Source organism: Sminthopsis crassicaudata, chromosome 4 (genome assembly GCF_048593235.1).
Source record: "Sminthopsis crassicaudata isolate SCR6 chromosome 4, ASM4859323v1, whole genome shotgun sequence".
Lineage (NCBI taxonomy): Eukaryota > Metazoa > Chordata > Mammalia > Dasyuromorphia > Dasyuridae > Sminthopsis > Sminthopsis crassicaudata.
In genome coordinates, this window is record NC_133620.1 from 74,262,984 (window position 1) to 74,280,375 (window position 17,392).

At 35.9% G+C, this 17,392-nt stretch overlaps 1 protein-coding gene across 2 annotated transcripts in view; it reads right to left on the reverse strand.

The window, feature by feature from the left end:
* Positions 1 to 11,069: 11,069 nt before the first annotated feature.
* Positions 11,070 to 17,392, reverse strand: part of TRMT1L (tRNA methyltransferase 1L) — a 90,753-nt gene continuing 84,430 nt past the window's right edge. For both annotated transcript variants that reach the window (XM_074308587.1, XM_074308589.1), the window contains 5 exons: positions 16,795 to 16,873; positions 14,417 to 14,583; positions 13,474 to 13,533; positions 11,524 to 11,650; positions 11,070 to 11,440 (listed from right to left, as the gene is read on the reverse strand). In XM_074308587.1, the coding sequence (XP_074164688.1) occupies positions 11,128 to 11,440; positions 11,524 to 11,650; positions 13,474 to 13,533; positions 14,417 to 14,583; positions 16,795 to 16,873 (746 nt within the window). In that variant the 3' untranslated portion in view covers positions 11,070 to 11,127. The remainder of the gene's footprint in view (positions 11,441 to 11,523; positions 11,651 to 13,473; positions 13,534 to 14,416; positions 14,584 to 16,794; positions 16,874 to 17,392) is intronic.

Consider the following 17,392-nt stretch of genomic DNA (forward strand, 5'->3'; position numbering starts at 1 on the left):
AGCTGTGTTTATGTTTAGAGAATGTATGTGTGTTCATGTCAGTGTGGGAGAATGTAATCTCTTTACATCACTAGTGACTTTATTGACTGTTGTCCTTTACAAAATATAATGTAAGCATTTGATAAATCATTGAGTGTACTGTCTTTATTTAAAAAAAAAAAAAACCCTCAAAACTTTTATGATTTCAAAGCCTATATATATGTATGTCTCCTGGACCAGTTTTCTGAATTCTTCTATCTAAGGGAAATAGAAATGGCTTATTATAAAAATGAGAAATTGAGCACTGCAAAGCATATCTAAAATGGTTCAGCTTATTGTGACATTTACATACATATCCACAATAAAATAAATGATTTGCAGGTCTATTTGCTTCAATAATAATCTTATTCCCACTCAAGTTTTATAGTATCTGCCTTATTTTGGTAGATGTATAATTGCAACAGTGCAAAGTATAGTAAAACCGCATTAATTCAAATTGTTAGGAATTTGATTTATTTCAAAAGGTGATATGGGTAGGGTTTACCAAACCAAGGAAAAAACATATTTGTGCAAGTTGAGTCTGATGAGTAAAAAGCATAAGTTTTCATACTTATTTACTTGGGACTTAATTTCTTCATAGCCTTTAAATTATATATTCACTAAAGTAATTCCATTTCAGGGCATCTTCCTAGGTAATACTTTAACAATTTCATTTATTTGTATATTAAAATAATAAATGTGTTAGGATTTTTATTAGTTTAACATTGTTAAATTTCTGAGGGCTAAGCATAAGAAAGCATAAGGAAACTGAGGTTTGGAGGGGAACCTTTGACTTAAATCCTGCATCCATTTATTAGCCAGTATTTAGGCAAGTCACTTCATTTTTCTGTTGTGTTCTTGCCTGTGGCACACGACTGTGTGTCAGATGAAGTCATGTGAAAGCATTTGATAATTGTAAAGTGCCATTGGAATGAAAGCCATTATTACTGCATTATAGAAGTTTCAAGTTTTTAACGTAGTGATGTAAATCATTCAGCTGCAGTCATGGTATTCAACTTCCTCAAGGGTTTGGTCCATTTATTTATGTTTTTAATCTTCCTTAGTCCTTTGCATATGTTGTACATTTATTTAATAAATACTTGAACCAAGCAGTATTTTTAATGCCTACTGTCACCAACACATTGTACAACAGAGAAAAAGTAGCCTAAGAAATGTGTGTACATTTGCATACTTAATATAGAACTTAAGTATTTAAGAATTTGTCAGTCAAATATACTTGGTTTTTGGTGAGGTAATTGGAGTTAAAGAATTTTCCCAGGAGCGCACAGTAAAGTATCTAATTTTTTAAGGTGGAATTTGAACTTCAGTCCTGACTCCAGAGCCAGCGCTCCATCCCACTATACAACTTAGCTTCCCCTCAGTAAAATATACTTGTAAAGGTTGAATGTTAAAGATGAACTGTTAACTCTTCTGGATGCTCTTCTACCCACTCTCTCATCCCCATCCAGTCCCTCCATATCCATCCCCTTTCCCGTCAATTTTTCCAGCTTGAATTTGGATGCCTCCTTAAAATGGATATAAAATATCTATATAAAATTCTTTAAATTTTAAAATATGTTACATACTTGTTATATAAATAAAAATTTTAAAAATGTAAAATCTATATAAAATATCTATGAAATTCTTTAGAATCAATATAAAATAATAAATGATATTCAGAAAATCATTCTTAACAATCATCTGGTTTCTTTGCTTAAATTCCCATAAATAGACTAGTGGTCAGATTATTAGAACTCCACTAAAGCCTCTGATATTGGAGTGTGATATGGCAGTGATGCTGAATTCTCAGCTATGGAAGGGCACAAACTTGTCAGATATTGCCAAGTTGAGAAAGGATTTGAGTATAAGCAGAGAACCGGCCTATGTGTGTGCAGAGACCATGTTAGCTGCAGTCTACGAAGCTTCAGAGGGCTCAGGATTTGCTTGGAAAAAACCAAGAGATTAAATAGCATGTGTTTGCCATTCTGCAGAAAGACCGCTGGTAATGGTTTATCTATAGCACCACAATTTGAGGCTTTCCCATCACATCAATAATAAGTTAATAAACATTAGTAACTACACTAGTTCTCTTCACAAGATGGTTTTAATAATCACTTCATGATTGACAACAATTCTGCCGTTTCTGTTTTCTGTTGGAGTCTGAAATCTTTTGAGAATTTTCATTTGCTTAAGAGATAAGCATAATTCTGTAATACCAACTTGAATAAAAATTTATTTCTTTCATCTTTTCCTTAGGGAAGTTTTTGCTTAACAAATGTTTCTGCCTCTAGGATATCACCGACAAAACTAAGCCCTAACTCCTATACTTCCATCCATGGGGAAGAGAATCATCTCAAGGGCATCTCAGTAGTGTACTATGATGCCAGCTCTTCATAGTAATAAGAATTCTTAAAGTTATATCGTATAGTCTTTAAAAGCAAGAATTATGAGAATGTTTTAGAAGCTATTTAGGTGTGGAAAACCTCAGTTATTTTATGAAAATTAGTTTATGTGGCTACAGTCTCCATTGATGACAGAAAAAGGCATTAAGAATGCAATTCTCTTTGTATAGCTTATCCATAATAAGGAGCAAAATTCAAATCCCACCACTTACACCCCATGTGACCTTGGGCATACAGTGGTAACCCTCATTACAAATGGGTTTTCTCATTTGTAAAATGATGGGATTGGACTAGTTTATTTTGGGGGTTCCTGGACAGGATGTGGAGTTGGCAAAACCTGGGTTCAAATCTCAGACCCTAGTTTTCGGGCTGTGTACATCATTTCTATGCCGGTGTCCTCAACTAGAAAATAAGGGGGAATTTTAGTTGAGAATCCTTAAGGTCCTTTCTAGTTCTTATCTGTAATCTTGGGACTGAGTTCTAGATTTATGATCTTATGAACAAGTAAATTCCAGGCTAAAAGTCAGATAAATAAGGGAAACTATCAGATGTAAGAAAGTAATTTGTAGGAGTCCTCAAAGTTGGGTGTCCACATGTGATGCTTCAATACCAAACATTTGGAAAAAAACCAAAGACCTTATTAACAAAAACAAAAAAGACAACGGAGAAAGTAATAGTCACTGATTCCTATAGTTCAACTTTACCATTTCTATAATATTTAAGAATAATCTATATTCATTGAAAGCAGCTTTTGAAAATTATATACAATAACAGACCACATTTTAGTATCACAATTGCCTCTTTAAAAAAAAAAAAAGAGGTATACTGATGTATTCAGTACATCATTTTAAAAAGTATTCAATACAAATAAATGCCTTGCCACCTTTTCCAAAGATTGTGTGGAAGAGTTAGAGATAACATGTCTTTTTCATAATTTATCAAGTGAAGTATAAAACAGGTAGACATGATTGCCAAAGATGTTTGACTCTCCCAAGTAGTGTGTCCATTGTGGAATATAAATGAGAATTATAAATTCTTATAGGAATCAAGAGCCTCTAGATGCTGTTCGTGAATATTAGATCTATACTTCAGGCATTATTTTCTTTTTAAAAACTTCAGAGTAGTCAACTTTACATTGGTAAGGTCCATTCTATAATTTCTACCTTCCAGACTCTCCCTTTTTGACATTGCCTCGATACGCTTCAGTGTTTTAATTCAATAAGCCCCATTTCTCCTCTTGTGAAGCAAATCAAATTTGAGATAGATTTTGAGTAGGAAAGAAAAATTAGCAGAAGTAATGAGGTAAGAAAGAAACAAGATGGAAAGTGGCTTTCCTTTACATGATGTGGATTCCAACTTAACTCTCTCTGGATGAATGTAGTTTTATCAGTTTAAACATACTAAACTGTAGATTTCTAGTTTCCACTGAAATGATTTCCTATCAAAATGTTAGTTTGATATTTTCTTTTCTTTTTTTTTTTCTTTTTTTTTTTTTTTTTTTTTTTTTTTGCTGAGGCAATTGGGGTTAAATGACTTGCCCAGGTCACTAGGAAGTGTTGTGTCTGAGACCAGATTTGAACTCAGGTCCTCCTGACTTCAGGGCTGGTGCTCTATTCATTGCACATCTAGCTGCCCTAGTTCGACATTGTAAACCCCTTAATATTTCTCCCTGGACAATGGAATTTAGAGAAAGGAGATCATTTAATCCAATTCCTCATTTTACAGATAATGAAATTAATGTCGATCTTAAATCTTTAGTGTATCAAATATTAAAACACCCACTTTATAATTAGCCCAGATTTTCACAAGTCAAATACTGGTTAAATAGACCTATAGAATTCTGAGGGCAGGGAACATGTTTTGAAAGAATTGGGCAAATGAAAATGTTATATATATGGTCTTGTTCTAAAAGCTGAATTTAATAGAAGATTTGAGCTTTTCTGAAGGATGGTATGGATCATAGGGATGGGGGAAAAGTAGGTGTACTGTTAATTTCAGACAGGGAATGTAAGCAAAGGCTCTTCTGCGCTTACAAATACAAGGCTACATAGAGGATAAGTAGGAAATAATTAAAAGACGGAAGACACCAGAATTCAGAAGTCTTGGGTAGAAGATGGGATTTTAAAGGAAGTCAGAGAGGTCAGTTTGTCAGTATCATTGGTTACTTTTGTAGGGAATATTTTGGCTACGTTCAGGATTTGTATAAGGGGAGTAATGAGAAAAGAAAATTGGAGGGTCAGATTGCATATAGTGTGTTGGATCAAGAGCAATAAATTTGAATTCTGTCCTATTTACTATGGTGAGCCACTTAAGTATTCTGGGCAGAGAAATAATGTGATATAAGTGATATTTCAGTTTTCCTATCTGAATTTTCTCTCCAACTTTGAACACTGAACTTCTCTCATATAGCATTAACTCAATTTGGTTGCCTACCTTAGCCCATTCTCCAGTTTGAAAACGTCCTTCCCAAAATGTGCTCAGAACTGCATAGTATTCCACATTGTGAGGAAAAGCCTACAATGAAAAGTTGTAAATTATATTGGCATAGAGTAGGAACAAAAAGGGATAAGACCACAAAGAAGATAAAGCTATTTAATTCCTAAGTTGCTTTTGTGTCCTGATAAGAAAAAAGACTTATGGACTAGAAAAGAAAGAACAAAAATGGCAAATAGAAGGTTGAAGTAAGATGATAAGAATTCTTAATGGACCCTTAGGTCACATGAATCATATCTCCGTGTTCAGAACTGACAGCTGAGGTGGCTGAGACACTGACAGCAATATGGAAAAATATGGATATAGTTCAGGCTTGCCTTAGGCCAATGACTCAAAAATTTTTTCTTAATGAGTGGAAGCAATAAATGATGATATAAGCAGCTTGATTTTAAAACTTTGGCAAAATTGTAGGACATTATTGGTGAAAAAATTGTTAGTGAATATATACTAAAGAAAGTGATCACATCAGAAAAATGCAAATGAACAACTCTGAAGTACCATTACACACCTTTCAGATTAGCTAAAATAACAGGAAAAGATAATGAAAAAGGTTGGAGGGGATGTGGGAAATAAGATAATATGTTAAGAGTCGTGAACAGATCCAACCATTCTGGAGAACAATCGGGGAACTATACCCAAAAGGTTATCAAACTGTGCATGTCCTTTGACCCAGCAGTGTTACTACTGGGCTTATATCCCAAAGAGATCTTAAAGGAAGGAAAGGGACCTGTGTGTGCAAAAATGTTTGTGGCAGCTCCCTTTGTAGTGGCCAGAAACTGGAAGATGAATGGATGTCCATCAATTGGAGAATGGTTGGGTAAATTATGGTATATGAATGATATGAAATGTTATTGTTCTGTAAGAAATGACCAGCAGAATGAATACAGAGAGGCTTGGAGAGACTTACATGAACTGATGCTGAGTGAAATGAGCAGAACCAGAAGATCACTATATACTTCAACAACATTACTGTATGAGGATGTATTCTGATGGATGTGGCTCTCTTCAACAGTGAGATGATTCAAGCCAGTTCCAATGGACTTGTGATGAAGAAAGCCATCTGCAAGAGACGACTGTGGGACTAAGTGTGGATCACAACATAGCATTTTCACTTTGTTGTTTGCTTGCTTTTTATTTTCTTTCTCATTTTTTTTCCCTTTTTGATCTGATTTTTCTTGTGCAGCATATTTGTGGAAATACGTATGGAAGAATTGCACATATTAATATATTACTTGCCATCTAGGGGAGAGGGTGGGAAGGGAGGGAAAAATTTGGAACACAATATTTTACGAGGGTGAATGTTGAAAATTATGCATGTTTTGGAAATAAAAAAGCTTTAATAATAAAAAAAAGTGATCACAAAGAGCTAGTGTAATTTTATCAAGATCAGGTCCAGACTAACTTTATTTCCTTTTTTTTTTGACAGTTATTTATGAATTAATGCTTCAGGGAAATGATATAGATGGCTTACCTAGATTTATTAAAACATTTAATCAACTTGTGCTTTTTTTCTTGTAGAAAAAATGGGGACGTGGGTTAAATAATGGTGTATTTGTTAAATGGTTGCATATCAAGAATAGTTTTTCATAATTTTTTTTTTTTTTGCTGAGGCAATTGGGATTAAGTGACTTGCCGAGGGTCACACATCTAGGACATGTTAAGTGTCTGAGACCAGATTTGAACTCGGGTCCTCCTGATTTCAGGGCTGGTGCTCTATTCTTTGCACCAACTAGCTGCCCCCAGTCATTCTTCATTTCATGCAGTCAATAAACATTTATTAGGTGCCTAGTGTATGCTAGGATTGTGCTAAATGCTGGGGATGTCAGCCTGTACTAGGATGGTGGCAGCTGCATAGGGAAGAAGGATGTGTATTTGAGATATTGCAAAGGTAAAGTCAGCAGACTTTGGATATAAGGGGTTGAGGATACTACCTAGGCTCTGAGCCTATGCAACCAGGGGGATGGAATTGCCCTATAATAATAAGGGAGTGTTTTAGGGGAAGAATAAATTCAATGATGGACATACTGTCTTCTGGATATCATTTGAAATGTCTAAAAGGCAGGTGAAAGTAAGAAAGTAGCCGGGAAGTTAGGATAGGTAGGTTAGAAAATCATCAGCATAGAGATGGTAATTAGATCCATGAGGGCTGATGAGATCACTGAATGAAACCACAGGGGAAAAAGAAAGCCCAAGACAGAGCCCCATGGGACCTGGTTATCCTGCTTGACCTGCATAAGGATACAGAAAAGCCGACTAAGAAGTGGTCTAATAAGGGCAACAGTCGTGTCCTGAAAACCTAAAGAGAAATCAAAGAGGGTGGGGAAAAAATAAAAAATAAAAATTTAAAAAGAAAAAGGGAGAAGAGGGTGATCCAGAGTGTCAAAAGATGCAGAGAAAAGAATGAAAATTGAGAGTCATAAATAATAATAAATTTTAATACTTCCTTATCTCACCATATGTGACTGTACTGCTTGAAGCAAGAGAAGGGGAGTCATTAAATTGTTCATAAAGATCTTTTTAGTGGGATGTTCTGAGAATCTGTGGGACTATTCAACAATGTTACTGAACATCCTTATCAATCACTCAAGACAGAGCTGTGGTTAGTTGGATAGTGCAGGCCTCAGAGTCAGGAAGATCTTGTTTCAAGTCTTGTCTCGGATATTCACTGGACAAATGACCTTAAGTAAACTCGCTTAATCTTTATATATCGCCAAGACTATAGAGTGCACAGAAGGTACTAACCTGCACTAGCACAGGGAATCTCCAATAAAACTGAAGGTTTAGTTCCTATCAATAGCTTAAAGTTGTTCTCAGATGACAACTGAGAGAGATAAGTAACCTTGGATGGCAGGATCCAAAACAATCATGATAGACCAGGTCAGTGGACCAAGATGGCTAAGGTGATTAGGGGCCGGAAGAGGCGGTTAAGACCTGTAATTTCATACACTATGTAATCCTGTCGCATGATGACCCCGTTAACACCCCGAATACCTTAGAATCAGCCAGAGTCAGGATAAGCCCAAGTCATTTGTCTTTATTCTTGTTCTTTAGCAGTAGAAGAGAATGGACATGTAGGATCTCAGCGACCTCACCTCTTCGTTCTCCTGCACAGAAGTGACTCTGGCTAGTCTCCCTCCAGCCCCTAGTCTCTCCTACAATTCTCTTTATACACCAAACAATTGGGCCAGCACAGGATGGTGGGAAGGGCCATTTTCCAAGCATTGAACAATGGGTAATTAGCCTTAAGTGCTCGGTTGTCTGTTCTCAGTGCATTAACTCGAGTTTCAGCCCTTTACACTGCCTTTCCAAGGTAAACCCTAAGAACAAATATCGTGATATACATGTAGATTCCAAAAAACGTAATCCAGTAAAAAGTTGATGAGAAAAGATTTGGAGGTTTTTCAATGAGTCAGAACACATTTGAAATACTGTGTTTGGTTCTGGGTACTACATCTTAGAAAATGCAGCTTAGCATTTGTCTTTTGTGGGCAGAGTTATACAAAGTCATCAGCCTTGCTCTCTCCCAATTACTGAAATCCAGTGGTAGGACAAAAGTCAAGGAAGACAACTGACAATGACCTGAAATACACCGGACTACTATGGTACCTGTGATATCTGCCCAAGCTTTACATGCTCCACAGCTTCAGCTGCCTTCCATTCTCATCTACTTATTCTGCTGAGGGGAGTTTTCATATACTTAAGGTGGATCTCCCCCTAATTCCCACAGATACCCCCTCAACCCCTACTTCGGTTCACCTACTAAGACAGTTTTACCAGGGTGTGATACCCAAGGACAAGAAGTGGTTCTGAGAAGGACTCAGCAAACCCTCATACCAGAGATGCTGCTTCTTCCTGAATATCCCATGGACCCTGCATCCAGAGTAGAGCAACCTGATGCAAATGGAAGGAATTGAATGGTTTTTTTTAGCCTGAAAAAGTTGGGAATGTTTTATGTGACCCAATGCTGACTCGAGAGAGACTCAGAAACAAAGGGTGGGAGTTAGAAGCAATTTTAGAGAGAACTTCTTCAAGGAGAAATAAGCTATTTAGGGAAGCACTGGATTCTTGGAGTATTCCAGGAATTCTACGCAGTTTACTGGATAGGTTGTAGAAAGGATCCTTTTTTGTATAGATAGCCTAGATGGTTATATTAAGTTCCTTTATAATCCTGTAATTCAGTAAAAAGTAAATGCTCAAAGTAGGAAGATGAAACTAAGCTTGGTGGCTAAATTGGATATAAAAGAGTAAGTAGTTAGGTATAGTTAAAGTTTCACCAGTTGAAGACTGACATATTATAGACAGTGGAATATTAGTTGTGGCTGGAGTAGTTGGGTTTGAGGAAGAAGTGTCATCTCACTGGATTTGAGATGACAGTGTGGGAATGGAGGAAGATGTGAATTCCAGCATATACTGATGTGGCATTCATTCAGTACAGGTGATAGCTCAATCTATCATGAGCGTTCATTAAAGAGATCATGAGAGTTCTTAGAGAATGCCACAGCATATAGCATTATAACCTGCAAATACCTACTAGGTAATTATGTATTAGTGTTTATACTTATCAATATATTGTTTTTTCCCCAAGCTGTAGTTGATTGGACCTTTTTTTTTTTTCTTGAACAAGCTTTAAGGAATTATAAAGATATTCCATAATTCCTTACAACCATTTGAAAACCCAATCATTGTCAATATAAACTGAAGCTAACACTTGAGAAAAAAAAAATGGGCTTGCAAAATGAGAATTAACTGTTTTTGCATAGTGAAATGACTTCATTCAGTATGACAACTTTGAGAACTTGGAAAAAGAACAACGCATTTGAAAATATGTGAAGTCTAAGTTCTAAGTCAGAAGCTATCACTGGATTTTCTCTGAAATAAACTGAAGAATTATATTTAATCTATTTAGCTGATTTATGAGAGGGTGACACAGTAGATGGAGCACAGGGCTCAAGTTTGGCCACCACCATACATTTTGGCTACATAACCTTAATGAATTCATTTAATACTTTAGTGCCAAAAGCAGCTCTCATATAAGCAGTTGTACACCTGACTTTGTGGGGGGAGAGTTTTCCCACCAAGAATCCCCTTTACCAGTAAAATCACAAGTCTGGCCTCTTTCTTCCTCCTAATGATGCCCTCTTCATCCTCCTCCTCACTTCCCAATGTTCCTCTTAAAGCAAGCTCTAATATTTTGGGGTATTTTAAAAAATGTTGGTGAAAAAAATATTTCAGTAACCTTCAAAAAAGAGGGAAGAGGCTTGCAATTTTATAACAACTTGTGAAATAAAGTTAATGGTCCTAAGCTTTCAAAAGTAAAACATTAATATTCTCTTAGAAGTAACTCAATCATTTAAAAGGATAAAATAAGATCAAAAAAGCAAATTCGAAAGCTTTTTTGCTCCAAATACTTTTGATATGGTAGAGAAATTTTTTTTTCTAAATCTATTTTTAGTCTTTTTACTCTTTGATGCTTATATAAAAATGCCTTTTATAGAATACTTAACACTGAAAATGAAAAATCACTTCATGAGATTATATATTATACTTCATAAAGGCAGATCACAACAGATTAATGTGTTTATGCAGTGCATGAGGCAGTAAGATAATTCACCTGTTGTTCTATTACATGTCTAAGTCTGGTGTCTGCTAGATTACAATATAATAAAAAGGCCTCAAATGTGTAAGAAAACTTTGCTGCACACCAATCCCTCTTTCATTTGTAAAATATCTGTCATTTGTACCTTTGGCACTGATAGATATCCGACTGACACTTAGTTAGTAGGGCTGCAATGTGCAGTGCCAATACTTTTAGCTACTTAATTGTGAAATACAATGTAGGTCCAGAAGAAACACTTGTAAGCTCAAGGTCATGGTAATATTTAAAGGCTTCTGGCTCCCCCTCTCTGCCCTATAAAAATGTTATTTACCACAAACATGGTAAATAGGCTCAAGTGGTAATGTACAATTGAAAATATTTCAAAAGTACCCAACTGTCAACTATGAAACTCTTCCAAGTTATTTAACCAGAGGGGTGACATCAACTGCAAAATCTGCATCACATGAAACATCTGTAATATTCTGAAACTGTCTCCTTTAGAATAAGAAAAGTTTCAATGCACAGCTCTCCAAATCAACTTAGAAACCAATTACAAACTGTTAAGGTTTCCATATAAAAATATGAATGTTTTATATTTGTTACATCACAGGAATTAAATCACACAACAGGAGCTCTCCAGTCGTCTGTCAGGACATCTGGGAACAAACTTTCATTACTGGATTTCTCATTCCCCACGGCCTCGTCAGCCCTGCCATCTACAGACATAGGGATGGAATCTGTTCTCGCATCCTCAGCTGTTGACTGCATGTGGCCCTCCGACTGTCCCCCTGTGTAGGTGGGCATGCTGTACTTCATCAGGATGGCTTTGAACTGGCTCAGTGGGGCGTCTGTCCGCACGCCCATGGGGTCGAAGTGGGTGCGGCTGACCCGGAAGCCCGCTTGGGAGAGATACTGCAGAAACTTATTTAACCTGCCGAAAAGAAAAGCGAGGTGAGAGGGGGCTTCCCAAACCAGGCCCATGACTGGGCTCCCTGGGGCAGCCTAAGGTCTTACTTTGGCATGTTCATCCCCTTAATGCTGTGTCTGTGGATGTTGTAGTAGAAGGGAGGATGTTCCGCATTCACCTCAGCCTTTTGTTTCTTGGTAGCATTTCTGCATATTTCATTACTTTTTCTCTTTCCTGAAATATAGAAACACTGGTCTATCTTCTTTAAAGACATAGACAACAATATGTTTATAAAAGACCTTGAAAAATAAGTACAGTGCTTTAAACAAGAAAGATTTATTTTTGTTGTGCTAATTAAGCCTTTGTTTTAAATTTGCCCCTTTTAAAATTCCTTAAAGTCATGTAAGAAAAAATTAATTCAATAACTTCTTTAGGAGATACTAATAATGTACTATTTATATTAAATTGCTGGATTCAAGAGTCTTAAGAGACTTGGCTTAAGACTGGATATTTTGTTTTTGTAAGGCAATATGGGTTAAGTGACTTGTCTGTAGTCACACAGCTAATAACTTAAGTTCGACACAAGTCCAAATTCAAACTCAGGTCCTCCTGACTGCTGGGCTGGTGCCCTAAACAGCACTGTGCCACCTAGCTGCCCCCAAGGTTGGATACTGTAACTTAATTCCCTATACTAAATGGACAAATGACCTAAGTTCTAGCACTTAGTTTCCTCATAAGCGAAATGGGAACAAAAATGGCCATTCTTCACAGGGTCAATCTTATGAACAAATGAGATAATATAAAGTTCTCTATATCATTTACTACTGAATGCTTCATGTTTCTTTTTCCAAATAGGTACAAAGTGAGAATTAAATCACAGAATAGGAACTCTCTAGTAGGTATGCTATCTTAAATCTATTTTTTATCTTTCATAGTACAGTATAATAAAAAGAATAACATCAATAAAACTTGTTTGGTGACAGATTTTCCAAAAAATAAATTTGCAAAAATACCCAAGGCTTAGAATAAGTAAAAGAAAAATGCATCCACTGTTATGATCTAAATTGTGTTGAATTAATATTAAATATAATGCCTAATGCTGGATGCAGAGGACAAATAATGAAATATACTTCCTGAATATTCAGTGCTTGTGGCTGAGCTATTACAACATAAAAGAGATCAAAATATTTTCAAGAATAATTTACAGATTTAGTGCTATATTAATTAGACTACTTAGAAGATACTATATTGTAAAACAGTCATCAACAAAACCATTTAGCACTGGTTAAAATGTGGCTTGATATCACTAAAAGAAAAAAAAAAAAATCACACACACACAGCCCCACAAAACCAAATCTGATCTCTCACCATCTAGTTTTTAGTACTCACACCCACACACCCACACCCCACTTTTGACGAGGCATTTCCCCAGGATCATACAATACTAAAATACTAAATATCAAGTCCTGGAGGCTGGATTTGAAATCAGGTCCTCCAGACTCTAGGGCCAGTGCTCTATCTACTGCATCACCTAGCTGCCTTTGTACTATTTTCTTTCAGGAAAATAATAAACACTTTTCTCTATATTTTTTAAGAGCATATATCCAAAAACCATTTTAAAGCCTAAAGTTTGAGGTAATGAAAAGCTGCATGTAGTTCATTAAAAAGAGAAATCTGGTAAGATAATTAAATCTGAACATTCCAAAAAACTTGCATTGCCTAAAATAAATATGGACATGCAACTTAGTTAATTAGCATACAGGAATACTAAAAATTCTCAAAACTGTGGAATATGGTATTTTGATCAATTATGTGCTCACATTTAGAGTTATTACAGTCTACATATAAAACTCCTATTTAAATAACTAGAATACAATCACATTCTTAGCTGAAACCTTGCTAAGAAAATTACATCTTTCTTTGCTTTGAAAGGCACTTTTGTCTCCTTTAATACTTCTAAATATCATTAGATAAGTATATAATTGCTATGAGGTATTTTCAATGCATACAATGCCATAAAAATAAGCCTTTTTTGTATTTTTTGGATAAATACATACCATGTACAACATAATAATCTGTTCCAGTATCTGGAGTTTTAATAACTACACCACATTCCTCTAAAAGATAAAGAACAAATAAGAATAAAATATTTTATAAATTAATAGTGACAACAAAAATTAGATTAAATATGAAATCAATGATGCTGGCCTCCCCCAACTACCCTCATTTTTATCTGAATAATCTTTGAATTTATAGATAGAAGAAAAGGTGGAGATAGTTCGAGCTCTTAATCAGGCCTAGCCAAATTATACCATGATCACATTTATAGAATAAAATAGAAAAAAAGAATGAACAACTTTAAAATTACTTGAATGAGACCCAAAAAGTCCTATGGAAATTTGCAGTCAAACTACTCTTAGGACCTTGAACAAGTCAGAAAATGGGGTTAATTAACAAAAGACCATTAGCTTTTAATTTAAAGTAACCCACCAACTAAAGCTATCAATGTTTTGTTCCCCGACTAAGCATGAACATAGATTATGATAGTCTGATCTTCAGCAACGGTGACTTGAAACAAGAAACTATATTTCTCAAAAGAATATTTGCAGCATAGGTATTAATTCTTCTTCAAAAATATGGCAGAACATAGATAATATAATACTAACATATGGTTTTCTAAGCCAATCTGCAGGCCTGAAGATTAGTTAGTGGCCCTGTTTCTATTTGAGTTTGACACACCATTGTTGTAGACAATCATCCACTTCCTTTGAATTCTCAGATTTGCTAGCATAAAATATTAGGTAGTACTTTTTGATATCTGTTCATTCTGAAAAGGGAACTTTAGTTGAAACTTTAGCTCATTGCATCACATAACTTTTAAATTATAAAATTAAAGTTGAAACTTTAGCTCATTGCATCACATAACTTTTAAATTATAAAATTAAAAGATTCCAATAAAGATAAACTATTTTTGGTGAGTGCTGTCACTTCCTTAGTCACCTTGCTTATTGAGACTTGTAGGTGCATGAATTGAAAACTGTTTTAGAGTGGTGCACTCTGCCTCACAGATTAAAGTCTTTATTAGGGGCTGAATGTCGTCTAAACCATGCTGAACCGCTTCAAACAGCATTCTTCGGAGGAATCCAGTATTAAAGAGAGAACCTGACCTGGACAAATAAAGAAAATAAAATGAACACTGAGCCTGAGAAATGTATATAATCTTCAAAGGAAAAGGACTCTATTTATTTAACTATTGACTAATGTATATAATTATGTGATGCTGGGGAAGGCTAATATTCAATAGAATTCATGATCCAACTTTAAATTTACTTGCTTTAATGAGGCTAGTTTTTTATGAAGTCAGTTCAACTGCTTAATAAAAATCCCAGTGGGATTAGTCAAGAAAAAGAAATTCATGTTTCTGCTGTATGTAAAATGTCCTTCTTTTGCACACTGGAGAAAGATATAACGAAATATAAAACACAGCCTCTGCCTTTAGAGCTCAGACTAAATTTATGTAATATACATGAAAATATTACTAAACCAAACATTATGATAAATATCAAGTTAAGTGATGTGGAACTTGGAAGGAAGAATTATTAATGTGGGTTGGTCTTAAAAAGTTATATAATTAAAAATAAAAAAACCCTTATCTATACTTGAAAAAATAAATTTCAGGTGATTAACATATTGTAGTATTGCACAGGTATACAACAGTATACGTGAAAAAGACCTGTTTTTTTTTTTTTTAATGAACTATATAAACTCAATGAGTCAAAAATATAACATGGCAGTCACAAAAACTAATGTGATTTTAGTCTATACTGATAAAGTAGGATATTTAATACAATTTGGGTTACTGTGCCATTGTATTCTGCTCCAACGAGACCAAATCTGGAATATTTTGTTTCATAATGCTTTAAAATGACAGTGATAAGTAAGAACATAATGAGAGTGGGATGATTCTGATGGGAAGGGCCTCAAAACCATACTTCAAAAAAGACTATATGAAAGGATTAAGATCATGCACAGTTAGAAGGGGATGTACGTCATCTCATACAACTCTCTTAATGCAGAGGCAGGATGACTTGTTCAAAATCCGATGGGTAATTAGCAAAAAAATTAGGAGTTCAATTCAGGTCACAGAATTTCAGACCTTGCCCTTTCCTCTGTTCCTTGCTGCTTTTATGGGGGTTTAGTCTGGAGAGAATTGGGGAACATGTGACAGCTGTGTTTAAGTTTTGGAAGGGTGGTTGTATCAAAGAAGAATTTAAATTTTGTTCCTTGGTTCTAGAGGACAGAACTAGGGACAAATCACACTTCAACAGGGCTTTCAGGTTTGCAAAATACCTCCATTTTCCAGGGTTCTTCAAGACCCCTGAATTTACAGATGAAGAAATGCAAGCACAGGGAGGTAAAGACTGTCTGAAGACACACAGGGAAACAGTGGACTGGGCAAGAAGATGAGATGGATTCTCAACTCCTCAGGCAATCTATCTCCTGCAGCCTGCCACATTATTGGACAGAGGGGAATAGGGTCTGACAGATGCTAGAGGAACTGGCCTTTAGGCTGATGTCCTCTTTGCAACATGTCACACAGTCTTGCAAATGTCAGTGTGAGAAGACACTTTACAGGCTGCTTAGTCTCAGCTTCACTTGTGGCTGAAGGCCAGAAAAAAAAAGTAACTTGCAGGAGATGACCCTGAAATGAGAGTCGGCGTGGAGCCTGGATCTTTCGAGAACCATTCTACTATACCGTGTGACATGCATTTCACTACTCCTGTGTCAGAGATGGGAGAGAACCCTTTAAAAAGTGCATTTTGGTTTTATAATTTTGTTTTTAAAAGCCTCACCCTAACATATGCAGTCAATTTCCAATTTATTCAGAGACTAATTCTCTCGTTTATACATTATAAGAATAATGATAATAAAAAAACATTTATATAGTGCTATATGTCAGGCACTATGCTGAGCACTTTAAATTACCTTATTGGATACTTACAAGAATCCTGTGAGGTAGGTGCTATTACCTCCATTTTACAGATGAGGAAACTGTGACTTAGCCACTAATAAGTATCTGAAGCACATGTCTTCCTCACTGCAGACTGGGCCCTTCCTCCATTGTACCCCCCTGGTTACTCTAGGCAGGGAACTTGGTTATTTTCTTCTACTATATAACCTTTTAGCACTGATGGCAGCAAGGGAGGGTAAAGAAATTATACTATTTGTTAATAGCTGAGGTATAAAGAGAAAGAGGTGGCCATATTTTGTTTTGTTTAGTTTTAAAATTTGTCAACATGATGGCTATACCTATCCTTCATAATTACATCTTGGCTGTGACAACAACTGTGTAAATTACTTTATTCTTAGATACATACCACAAAGGACCCAGTTCTATTGCTGTCTTTCCAGGCATGCTTCCGTGACAATCACAGGGCAGCTGTCTATATGGGTTTTCTGTAAAAGGAAAAGAAAGATAAGATGGGATAAAAGACAAAGAGCATTAAGTAAATTTAAATGCCCTCACATTTGAACAAAAACATGGCTTTTGTTAAGAGCTGGAAGATCCAAAACACCACTACAGACTACCTCCAGAAAAAAGTCTCCATCCCATGGGCTGACTTTACCAGTACAATAATAGCAAAGGGGCTTGTCTAAGCAGAGCGTATTTTGGATTAGAAAGCCCTGCGAAGAGACTGGACCAGCTTTACTGCTGGTGTGGGGATCCATGGCAAACTGGTAGCTAAGTTTGGCATCTTCTACTTTACTTTAGGAGAGCCAAAGCTCTTGAAGCTATTTCAGGTGAGACATGGCGCCTGAGCACATGGGTCCATCTCTTCTCACCCCATCCCCTAACACTATGCTTCTCCTTATAATCCTGCTCTTAAGTCTTCCAGTTCTAGGCCAACAGCAGCCAGGAAATGTTCCAAGTAGGAATACTGACTCAAGCATAGCAGTAGCACTTGAAGGAGAAGA